The 13,267-nt window shown below is 40.2% G+C and overlaps 1 protein-coding gene across 3 annotated transcripts in view; it reads left to right on the forward strand.

Moving 5' to 3' along the window:
• The window catches only part of apaf1 (apoptotic peptidase activating factor 1), a 51,205-nt gene extending 39,079 nt beyond the window's left edge, over positions 1 to 12,126 (forward strand). For all 3 annotated transcript variants that reach the window (XM_034133408.1, XM_034133410.1, XM_034133409.1), the window contains exon 27: positions 10,445 to 12,126. In XM_034133408.1, coding sequence (XP_033989299.1) covers positions 10,445 to 10,591 — 147 coding nt within the window. In that variant the 3' untranslated portion in view covers positions 10,592 to 12,126. The remainder of the gene's footprint in view (positions 1 to 10,444) is intronic.
• Positions 12,127 to 13,267: the final 1,141 nt, after the last annotated feature.

Here is a 13,267-nt window from a genome sequence, read left to right on the forward strand (position 1 = left end):
TGTTAGTTAACAGGGCTAGTTGCACTCCTTGGCTTTCTACCTTGGAATTTGCGCCCCCGCCTCCTTTGAAATTGCTCCGTAGATGGAAATAACTCATTTAGATGACAGCTGTTTCTGAGGGGACGTGTATGCAAATGAGGAAGAGGAACAGGCCACCGCGTCGGTTCATTCCCACTTTTGATTCCATTCAACGCTTTTCATCCGTCACGCTGTTTCAGAAGTAAGCGCCCTGCAGTGCTGCTCCAGCGTAGACCTGCCTCTAAAAATACCTACACACACATCGGATGCAAAACAGCTCCTGAAAATGCATTAATCTTTTCCCTCATTGTTCTATTTTTCAGCACACGTTCTTCCTCATGTGGTCAAAATGCATCCGGACTAGATATATTTTCCCTGTGACGGTGATTCTCTTCCACACGAGACAAAGTGAAGAACTTTGAAAGAGTTAAGTTTGGAACGTGGCCTGGTTTCCGTGCTCTTGTTGTCAGGCTTGGGGTATAAACCCAAGCTGGTGAAATATTGATCTGTCTCCAGGAGGCAGTTGTTTCCCCTGCGTTGCTCGTTAAGACGGGGTTAATTGTATCTCTGGATGGAGAATAAGGCCTTTGTGTGAGCGAATCACAGCGAGGCGAACTGGGGCAGAGAGGAGATGGAGGATGAATGCTCTGTAAACTATAGATGCACACACGCTTCATGACTTCATCCAACTATATTTCTTTGAGTCGCCTTTCCTACTTTACTTTTTTTGTCTTAAACTCCTTGTCCTTTTGTCTCGTTTTCTTAACTTTATTCACAGTCTTTTTCTGCTCTTTTCACCCTGCATTCTTAACCTTTATCCTCGCCTTGCTTACAGCTGTTCTCATCAGAAATGAATTTGCGGCTGTTGCCAGAAAATAGTTTGTATGAGAAGTGATCGGTCTCGAAACTGGTGAGACACAAAAATGTTATCTCCCACAAATAAAACAGGAGTTACAAATGTGTATATAGAAATCCAAAATGTGAAAGTATCCCTTTTTAAGTGCTGGTAAAAAAACTTGCTCTGCATTCATTTTGAATATCTATGGGGAAAAGTCAAATGGATTTTATTCCACAGCCATGTTGAATACGGCTCTGATTAGTTCATTAATAACTAAAGTGTGTTATTTTGCAATAACAGAGCGCTTCTATGGACGCTGATATTTTTAAAGGAAGCAATACAATTTATTTTAAAATCAATACAAAATAAGAAGTCAAATTATTGATTTCTTTAGTAAATAACTATATAACATATTTAGTGTGATTCAAGATCTCCGGTATCCAGATGGGGTTCATTTCACATAATGAGCTGCTCGCTGTGCATTATACCTTACATGGTACAATCGACTGCAAACTAAATCACTAGGTTGCCTAAAACTGCACTTTGCATCATCGTTTGATAAACAAGTGATATCATGACTATATTCTATAGTGATGAACCTGTCCATGGTTCAGGGGAAATTGCTAGTGTAAAAAGCTCTACTCTGTTCTTCTCTCTCTGCATCACCTTAGTCTGTTTCACACTCACATCATCTATATATTTAGATATCCCTTTATTCCAGCTCCACTTTCCCCCCACCAGCTCACTGTTCCCCTTTTCTCTTTTGGTTTCCTTCTATCATGTTTTCTTTTCATGGATCTGCCTCTCCCTTCCTCTGTGTGCCCTCAAGTGTGAGAGAAAGAAAAATAAATGGAAATAGTAACAGCCTGTTTAATACAAGGATGTAAAACCTTCTTCCCTGCTACCTTCGATGCATTTTCATTTCCTCACTGTTTTTCCTTTCACATCTGTAATGCAAGAGTGTTGCCGGTGGAAATAAGCATGTAGGAAAGTACAGAAAGAAAGCAGGTGTGTGAGGAGAGATGTGAGGATTGCCTGAGCATCAATATTTCATTGGAAGAACCTTGAATTAATAATTCAACCTCGGTGTCGTACTGTTTCCCTCTCTGTTTCCCTCTTGGCCTGGTCACACACGCACACACGCACACGCACACGCACACTCTTAATCCCTAGTTTCTCTTTCTGAAACGGAGGTGGCCTTGCAAAAAGGTCTGTATCTACCCTAGCTGGTCCCCCTCTTCCTTTACCCCCCCCCCCCCCCCCACACACACACACCTTCTGCCTCCGTCCATTGTGCTCCTGCTGCTAGCTGTAGAGTCTTTATGAGTTTTCATGAAGTGTAGAATCTGCTCCTATTCCCCCTGGACTCTGTATCTGTGCTATTTATGTCGGAAGAAGATAAATTACTCCTCCTCCACCCCTTTTTTTGAAAGCCGCTTCTGTGCGCTCGCTCACACCTCAGCGTTCCACGAGAACACACACGGACAGGTATCTCCGTTATGTAATGGCTGCCGACTCTCCCTCAGGTAGCCTGGATGAGCAGACCTATTTAGCTTCAGGAGCGCTAACGGAGAGCGCCTGTCGGAGCAGGTTTAGTGCTGGAAGCTGCAGTGAATCAGGGTTATTCTCACTCTTCGTGTGCATGAGAGGAAGATAATCAGAACAGCGTGGCTAAGATGCGAACACAGAATCACCTCTTGTTGTCTAGGATCACGTTTTCCAACAAATCGGATCACTCGTTACACTCAAAGTCAACGTTTCAAATTGCTCAGTGTACTCTCCACCTCCTACTTCTGGCCTCTTCATTATTCTCCCTTCTATGTCACATAATCAATATTCTTTAATTCAATGTATGATTGAGTTTCAGACTCGAATCAACATCTTTGAATCAAAAGCTTTTCAAATGTTTCCTCTGGTTGAAATCAATATCATGATATTAATATGTTTCTAACATCAATGTGCACTCAGTTGCAGGTTTATTTATTTATTTTAGGTACAGCTAGCTGAGATGAATTACTGTCCTGCAATAAAGCCCCTTATGATTAGAGAGGTGTCGATGGTCCTCTAAGAGGCTGCTGTTTGTGGTGTTGCTAATATTGTATTATGTTGAGGGTACTAAATATTAGAAACAGTTGTCAGTATAGAATAAGACAAATCAACCACACACTGCATCCACAGCTGAACAATAGATGTATGTTTAAATGATACATCTCTGTCATGACTCCATGACTATTTTAGTATTATCTTCCGTCTCTTTCATCTTGTTTTTGTCCGCTGGTGTTGAACTATATTTAGAAATCCTTTGCTGATTGTTTTTTCATGTACTTTTTCTAATTTATTATATATATATATATATTTTTTTTAGCTTTGGCTGTTATTGTGCCCAATTTATTTATTATTGCACATTTTTAGATTATAGCGATTTAAACTCTATTACTTTTCTAATTCTGTCAGTTTTCAATGTCAAATAAATTGTGAAATCCAACAGTAAAAGTCGATAAAATGGTAAAACTACGTCATCTTCCCCCCTTACTCACAGTGTGATTGTGAATTCAGCCAGTAAAAGTTGTTTTATGTTCAAATGTCCGTTGAATTATTCTATAACATCACCTGCATTCGCCTGATTCATTTTACAATATAATACACTAATGAAAATGCAATCACGTCATTTCACAACATATTTTCACCCTAACTGCAGCCTGTGCGTGCCTTGCATCAGTATTCACGTAACGTAGAGCCCAACATTGCCGTAAACCCATTTTCCAAACCTTCTTTAAAGGGGACCTATCATGCAAAATGCACTTTTGTACGTCTTTTATACATGAATATGTGTCCCCGGTGTTCCAGGGAACTCACCAAGTGTCAGAAAACACAACCCTCTCTATTTTCCTCCATACCCAAATCTCTAAAAAAGGGGCTGCAACGGACCTGATAAAAACTGATCCAGATTTGAACACTGTCCTGACGTCAGGACGGTGGCGCTATGGCTATTGGGCCAACTCTCCACCTATCAGGGGAATGTGGGGTTGGGCCACGGCCGGCCATTGCCGCCCGAAAGCGCTGGAGACGCTGTAGTACATATGCCAGGCCTGTAAGTGGCGCTGTAGTCTGCCACAAAAGCAGCGAAGAAGACTGTTTATTCTCCGCTGTGGCTTTTTTTCTCCCTCCCCGAGCGTTTGCTCCCGCTGCTTTAATTCAATGCAATCCCTCCCCGCCGAGGCAAGCACTGTAATTCTCTCCGGTTAGTCCACCAGCAGATGACAAACACCCACCTCTCCGCCTCTTCCAAGGAACGAGGGGACCGTGCGGCAGAGTTTCAGTTTCAGTTTCTTTCGCCGGTCAAGATGTCCGTTAAAGTTTAAATCTTCCGGACAAAATGAGAAAAGTGCCGGTCAAAGGTCTTCTTTGTTATTTATTGAGTTTTAAAACAAATGAATAACGACTCCATCCATCCATGAAAAGTTTCAGTCTGGCTTCAAACCCATGCACAGTACTGAAACAGCCCTTTTAAGAGTTTTTAATGATCTGCTCCTAGCCGCCGACTCAGGTAGCCCAGCTGTCTTGGTGCTGTTAGACCTGACAGCTGCCTTTGACACTGTGGACCATAGCATCCTGTTGTCACGGCTTGAACAGTCCGCTGGCATCACAGGCTCTGCCCTTGCATGGTTCAGGTCCTACCTGACAGACCGTAGCTTCTCAATGCAGCTAGGTGCCTTCTCCTCTGCTAAAGCCCCTCTTACCTGTGGGGTTCCCCAAGGCTCGATTTTGGGCCCCATCCTTTTTCTACTGTACATACTGCCCCTAGGTTCAATTCTCACAAAACACAACATCCCCTTCCACTGCTACGCCGACGATGTACAGATCTATCTGCCACTCAATTCAAATGTTAACTCATTACAGCAGTTGATGGACTGCTTAGCAGAGATCAAATCCTGGCTGAGCCAAAATTTCCTCAACCTCAATGAGAGCAAGACTGAGGTTATCTTTTTTGGACCCCAACCTCTAGCCTCCCAGGTTGATATTCTGGGCTCCCTCAAAAATAATATCCTCCCCTCTGTCACGAACCTTGGAGTGACCTTCAATAGCACTTTTAAATTCGATAAGCAGGTCAGCAGCGTAGTCAAAACCTGCTTTTTTTAAATACGACTATTGGCCAAGACTAAGTCGTTTTTATCGTTTGAGGACCTGGAAAGGGTTATTAATGCCTTTGTTACCTCGAGGTTGGACTACTGCAACGCTCTGTACGTGGGTATGGACCAGGCGTCAATTAAACGCCTGCAGCTAGTCCAGAACGCAGCTGCACGTCTACTCACTGGCCACAAAAAGCGTGACCACATCACCCCAATTCTGGCCTCACTGCACTGGCTTCCAATTCGGTTCCGAATTGATTTTAAACTCCTTTTATTTGTTTTTAAAGCACTAAATGGGCTGGCTCCGGCCTATATTGCTGAACTCCTCCAGCGCTACACCCCAGCCAGAGCTTTAAGGTCTGCTGACCAGCTGTTGCTGATAGTGCCCAAGACCAGGCTCAAAACCCGAGGGCACCGAGCCTTCGCAGCAGCTGGCCCTAGGCTCTGGAACACTCTGCCCCTCCATGTGAGGTCGGCCCAGACCCTAGGGGTTTTTAAATCTACTCTTAAGACACACTTCTTCTCCCTGGCCTTTTAGTCAGAGCGGAGCACGACTCCTGACTTTTCCCTGTGTTTTTCTTTTTAAATATCTGTTGTAATTTATTGTCTTTTATTGTGATTATAGAAATGTGTTTTTATGTGATTGTAGTTATTACATGTACAGCACTTTGGCCCGACCAAAAATCGCTTTTAAATGTGCTTTATAAATAAACCTTGATTTGATTTGATTTGATCTGATTTGACTCTATATAATAAAACACGGAGGACGGAGATCTCTTTTTCTCCCCCTCTTCTGACAGCCCAGCAGCTGATCAGAGCACGTCTCCCCTCTCCTGCAGGGGGGCGTGGTCAGCAGAATCAGACCCGTAGACAGCAAACAGCACATAGAGCGAAATGAGGCATGGCTAAAATGCATGATCTGTTTGGTATTTTGAAAACAGAAACGTATAAATATACCTTATATAGGTATGGCCCTACAATATATCATTTAAATATAGCATGATAGGTCCACTTTAAGTTAATTTCAGCTGCCTCTGCCCGGGAGGAAGCGAGGACGATGTGCTGAATGTTTAGAAACGTTTTCAACCCACTGTGAAGAGGACAACCACACAGTAAACACGCCCAGGGGTATTCTCCTCTCAATAACAACCATAACGCAGAAGCACACTTACTGTAAAGTCATTTCAGCATCCATGCGCGACACTAGCTTCCCCATAAATCAATGATGATGGTGTTGATATCAGCACTTCAGCCATCTGCTCTGACGATATGAGCACTCTGTGTCACGCACAAAACACTGCTGCCATTTCCCATAAGAGAGCAGGAAACCTTCTGGAAACAGACTTATCTTCTGTGTCACCATTGTTATGATGAATGTGTTTTTGTGTTTACACCATCTTTAATCTGAATTTGCCGCTTTGTTCAGTGCTCCTTTGTGGGCATGTATCTTTTACCTCTCGCTTTTCTTTATCTTAAATCAAAGAAATTGCACTATTCACTCCTATTTCTTCGTATCACGCTTGTACGAGTATAGTCTTCTCTGCTGTAAAAGATTCAACATAGTGATTTTTCGGCCTTTTTCTCCCCTTCATAGTCAATTTCTATCTCAGGCAGCAGCATTTTCACACTTTCTGTCCCTCCATCGAGCCAGCTGAAGCGTTAAAACATGTATTCTTCTCCTAATCCTTTTTGTATAGCCAGTTGGAGAAATGGAGTGTTTTTTCCCCTTTTTTCTTTTCAGTTTCGTCACGGCGTTTCATCATTCGTCTGTTGCTTTTGTTTGTCTTTGGATTGGGTGTTGTTCTTCGACTCCACTTGTTCTCTCCCTCCTCTCAGTCTGTCTGTTTTTATACATAGGCGTGTGTGTGCGCAAGCTGTCAGGGTTTCAGCAGCCGGCAGCCATCTTTTCTTCTATTCAGATAAAATTACACTTTAACCAAGTGTCTCTTTGCCTCCTTTCTATCCTTGTTTTACCTCTCTATCCATATCATCTTTATCTGTCTGTCTTTCTTCATCCAGCCACACATCTCCCCCTTTCTCAAAACAATCAAAATGTAATCTATATTGAATAATCTGTACAAAAACAAAGTACATGTTGCAACCTGTGTCATCAACCACATCAGGACAGGACATTCATTTGTCTTTTATAAAGGCCAAAAGAACCATACATGGTCATATTTGGTGATTTAACATAAAACATAATACGTTTTTTACTCCAAATGGTCAGTACTTGATTTGTAGCTTCCCTGTTGTTGAAACAATCATCCTGAACTGATTATGTGTAACAATCAGATTGAACTTGACCTTATCACACAAGTCAACTGGAAAATGTCCATATTTTCACAGTCATTTCAGACGTGGACGCTCTTGGACGTTATAGTTGTCCATAAATAGGGATTCCAACAGTTGATAGTTTAGGCGCCGGGAAAAAAGCGCTTTTCTTTCAACGTTTCTCACATCAACCACACACTCACAAAGACGCCAGCTTACAATACATCTAAAAGAAAGTAAAACCATGCACATTACCACGGATTTCCACAATTTGTATTTAGTTTTAGAGCTAGCAGTGAAGAGCTGCTGTATATTTATGTTATACAATTTGACCTAGTAAGATTTAAAGGGAATCAGATGTGGCATTACACTACATGTGTACTGCTTTATATTGTGTCTAAAGCCCTTCAATAGTGTTTTATTGTCAGAGTTTATAGATGTTTTATCTTCACAGTCTACTGTATATTTTGAGATGTTTAATTTCTAGTATTGTTTATTTATACTGTTTAATTTCTCCTTATATGCAATGCCTTGTTTTGTTAATTATGCTGCTGCAACGCAAAAATGCCCACATTTGGGATCAATAAAGTACGTCTTATCTTATGTTATCTTATGTTAAAGACCATGTGTATTTAACAAGTGTTTAAACTGTCATCTTGTATGAATGAAAACCACTGAGATTTGTCAGGATGTCTTTATTTCACTTCAGCAGTTGGTGGATCAGAAACACGTTACAATGTCAGGGAAACAAGAAGAGTTTTCAAATATGTAGGAAAAAAGGAACAAACACCCCGATCAGGTGCGTCTGTAAATCTGTGTTAAAGCCTGAGACAAAATACAAGAAGCTGTAACTGTTTACGTAAATGAAGACTGCAGTTGTTTTGCTTCTGTTTCTCACCATCAAAGACCTCATGTGGTCCAGTAATCTTCAGAGGATTGTTAGCACACAAAGCAATGATTAATCATAACAGTGTTAAGCCATGTGATTCAGCCTTAATGTTTCTTATTTATGAACCATGTTGAAATTAATTGGTTCGACTAAAGGTCACGTTTAGCCTCGAGGGCAGCAGGAAATTACACAGCACCCCTCAGATTCAGCATCCTACTGTTAATTTGATCTAATTCTTTCCAAATTATAGTAATTTTTTAAAGCTAGCTGTGTAAAATGTTGATTCCTGAGTGATCCTAGATAAAATGCCAGAGATATGAGGAGAGTACTCTTTGCACAGTGAATTATTTATACCTATGGGTCTGACTCTTACAGCTCTCTTTCTTAAACATAACATTTATACAGGTTTATTGTTGGATCTGACCTGTGTGTGGAAGTCAAATCAACGAAAGTCTGTCACAGATAATGGGGTATTTTTATATTTAGTCAGACTTGACCTTTTGATTTGTTCATTATACAGCTGGTCCAACACCTGAAAACATCTCACATTTCTCTGGCATTGATGCAGATTGATGCAAGCGTAATGTTGATTACAAGGAGTTAGCGAAAAAGAAAACAGAGTGTTAATAATGAGAGTTATTTTTACAAATGGAAAGTAAAGAAACACGTTTATGGGAATTCAAGAGACTTTTAAATTAGAACCACTTCATATTCAACCACCAATTAGATATCATTATGTAGGAACACATTTTGTTTTTACCTCATGAGTAAATGGGTTCGATATTGCACAGCAAACTATGACATACTGAGTGTTATTTCAGAGATCTATTGGTTTTCGTTTATTACTTTTCCCAGCTGGAGCAGAATTGTTTTTCTTGGAGTCCAACATTTTGCACATAATATGTTATGGTAGCATTTATTCCAGGTTCATTTTTGTACTCCTATCATTTAATATGTCTACCTTCTTTTTACAAAATTCAAAGATGGCAAAGTCAGTGTGAAGCCTTTCCATTATTAGTTACCAGCTTCAATTAGGTTTGTTTGTGTGTGTGAGCATGTGTGTGCGTGTGTGATGTTTGTACATATATGTGTGTGTGTGTGTGTGTGTGTTATAATAGCTTGCTGTGGAGGAAGTCCAATCAGCAGAAGTATGGCCAACCGCCTGCAGCCAGCAACAGAAATAAACTGAGCCATTTTCAGTTTACACACACGCACACGCACACACACAGTATATTAACTGTATAGCATGGCAATCTGTGGGGAGACCTTAGGCATATATCTTGTTTTGATGCAATATCAGGAATATGCATATTAGCTCTATTTAAATGATGTCTTATCGTGATTAATGGACTGTGTGTGTGTGTGTGTGTGTGTGGAGATTGTTCTTTAAACTAGACATCTGTTGCCACCACCTCTTGTGTCTGTCCGCCTGTCTGTCGAGAGCCTGCAGAGTTGGCCTGGTTTCTTTTACAAACACACACACACACACACACACACACACACACACACACACACACACACACACTCCAACACTAAAGCCTTAGAACAAAAACATCCGACACCATCATAAGCTTCAACCTATTGATTTCATTAACGTCATATTTTATTCAGAAGGAAGAGGGAACATATTGGTGTGAAGTTAACATGTTTATTGTCAAAGTTGAATGTACACACACACACACACACACACACACACACACACACACACACACACGGCGTGGCAGAGTATGAATGATGGACTTGATGTGCCTTTCATGATTCATCCCAGTGAGATGGAGCTTCAATGGAAAATGTCAACTTTAAACCGAGATTAAACGGAATCACTCAGAAAAGCTGGTGGGGGTTTGGTACGTGTGTGTGTGTGTGTGTGTGTTGATGGAGCCCGAGGAAGAGTGTTTGTGTGAGTTTCAGTCTGGTAATATAATACCATTAAATTCATCATGGTTTCTTTGGCAGCAAATAAAAGACAGTCTCTCTCTTCCTGTGTTTGTCTCAAAGTTCTGATTCAGAAAAAGCCTATTGCGAACAACACACTTTCATAGATTATTAAAGAGTTCTGAGAGAAATTCTGAAAACTGAGACACATTTACACATGAAGGTTACTATGGAGCTGCAGCTGGGCGCCGTTAGCTTAGCATAAATACTGGAAACGGTAACAAAATCCACCTATCAGCACCTCTAAAGCTCACTAATTAACGCGGTTCTTGATTATTTTTCAGTCCAAGATTGTCTGCAACTGCGATGTCTGTTTAAAGTCCAAAGCATTTCAACTGTCTTTCTTTCTCTCTTTTTGTCCAGTGGTGGGATGTGGAGAAAGGCAAGGCTCTGCAGACCTTCTTTCCGAGGGGAACAGCGCTGAAGAGGATCCACGTCTCCTCCGACTTCTCCACCTTCGTCACCATCGACAGCATCGGCATCCTCTACATCCTGCAAAGGGTGGTGTGACACTGCTTCAATGGACCAAAAAAAGAAAGTAACATAATACTACAAACACCACATTTACCATGCCTATAGGACACTGTCAGGGGGCTAAACTGAGGGGGCTAGAACCACACACTTCTCAGATACTAGGTTTACATTTCCACTGCACTATTTCTTCGGCATTATAATGGAGCAATACAGGTTCACATCTGCCTCTGCTAACTTGACTTCACCAATTTACAACAGCTTAGAATCAAACTGCTTCAGCGAAAATACACTGTTGGGAGCGTAGGTGCACCATGGAAGCTCAGACAGTCTTCAGATTCCTACTCTACACAAATACAGCGGGTACAAATACAAAAAAATAGAGCACAAACTATTATTGAAACAAGGAAAGGTGCATTGAAAAGCAGCATGTAGCGTTTGTGACGATCAGGTTTTATCGAACAGATCTTTTATATCATCAATATCTAATGATAATCAAGAGTTGAAGATACGTGATCCTTGCATCAATGTGAATAATACATGTAAATCCATAGTGCTTTAAGGCTGAACATAACTGCATGTCATTTCAGAGATTTGTATGCTTCGCTGTATGTGATTGTTATAAGCTATAGATGTCATTAAGTTCATTTGAGTCGTTAACGCTGTGATGCTTTTGACCTTTTCACTTTACTATAAACCGTTTTGGGCATTTTATCTACTTGCCTTAGTCTGAATGTGAAAAGTGTAGATACTGTAGGGTACATGGGTTTTGCCTTCTCAATCCACCAGCATCAATAAAACTTCTGGTGCACTTTGATAAGCATTACACATTTATAGTTAGATAAAGTTGTAATGATCAGGCATTTTAAACTGAAGTTTGTAAGTCTATTTGTACATCAGAACTTTTTTTTACTTTTAAACTTAAATCAGAAAAATGTGATTTATTATTTATAATCAATTTTCACACTGATGTTAAAAGCCGCATTTTGTGCTTTATCAATTGCTGAATGTTTCGTTTTATACTGGTGATTTGTAACTCTATACCACTTTTTTCACACATCTTTATCTGCATTTTGTCTAGCCTTTCCTGTTGTGAGCACTTTGAAGCAGGAGTTACAATCTTAAATGAAGCTTTTACTCATGTGGCTTTGTTCAGGCAAATCAAAAATGAATCCTTACTTTGATTTGGCAATAAAGATGAGTGTGTGACAGAGGAAAGTGTCCATTGACATGCTGTGTAAACTAACTATCAAACGTATTCATTGCTGTATGGATGATACAGACTGGAGGTCCAGTAGGAGTTGTAAGCATATAAAGACAAGACAATTATAAAAGCGAGGATGCATTTAAACATGTCTGAACATTGCTCATGTCATGTTCACGTTGTGCTCTTCCTGATTGGTGCTTTAAAGTCGGCATAAACTCAATCACTAACCTTACAGGGCTGAGGTCTCTAAATAAATGGCCAAAATATTGATGTCTGCTCAGGATTAATTGATACTGTTGTATACTGGGTGGTATGTGAGTGTAATGTGTTAAAGATTAAACTACACAAGCTATAATGATGAAGATTATATGTGTATCTCTGTATCTATTGATTTTCTTACCTGTCAATCTCCAGTATTTTAACTGCTGATCTTGAAACTGGTGAAAAGTCATTCTTGTTGTATCTACCATACATATGCTCAACAGACAACTTATCTTCAATTACTCTCATTTAGTTCCCTAAAAATTGTATATAAATGTAAGGTTACGGTATTTATTTATGCCCTGGTTTTTGCAGAAACTGCATGAAATAAGCATAATATTGACTTATTGTGCTATTCTGTATTTCATTCCCCACCACCAGGGGGCGTTTCTGCACAAACACTGCGTTATGAACAAAACACTACTTCCGGTTGTGTACTGATGGCGGTATAGCCTAACAATTTGGAAGAAACGGCATGGGCTAAAAATGTTCAATAATTCTTGAACAAATACACAAGAAAAATGAAAACTACAGCAACAAAAATGACGAGGACGATGAAAGCACCATTGTTAAGGACAACTTGGTGACAGTAGGATACAGTTAGCAAAACGGCGACTGATATTTAAAGTTTGTTTTTATGCTAGTTTAGCTTTCCCTTCAATCAAGTCCAGCGAGTTCACCTGTGAGCGCCCCGTCTCCAAGTTTGCATTTGTGGCCAGAAAAATGAACTATCATAAGAATAAGATGAACTATAACCCGGTGTGTTTCCTTATGTGATGGGGCTTCTGCACAGAGGAAGACCAGAACAAACACTCGGTTTAAGGTAAGACCTGTTACCTGTTGCTCTGTTATGTTATTTAAGTACAAAGTTAATGCTATTCTTCGGGACTTGGAGGTATCAAATAATGTAACGTTACAGTGAATGAGTTTTAAGACAAACCAATAATAGATTTTCATGGAAAATAGTTATGTGTTATGATTCTGTATCAAGTGTGTTATCTTACTAAAAAAAACTATTTAAGCATAATGGTTCTTATAGGTGCTTAATACGTTGTCCTTTGTAATGATTACTGTGCAACCATCTATTTGTGTGATGTGTGTTTGCACTGGGCATTTAATGTGTGATTTTGTGGGCAAATTCTTTATTGGCTGCCTGTATTGATGGTTAGGTCTCCTTTGTGTTAATCTGCGGTTGTTGAAGACTTTATGTCCTCAGCCTGAGATATTGCAGAAGTGAAGTGGATTGT

This window comes from Trematomus bernacchii, unplaced genomic scaffold (genome assembly GCF_902827165.1).
Source record: "Trematomus bernacchii unplaced genomic scaffold, fTreBer1.1, whole genome shotgun sequence".
NCBI classification, from domain to species: Eukaryota; Metazoa; Chordata; class Actinopteri; order Perciformes; family Nototheniidae; genus Trematomus; species Trematomus bernacchii.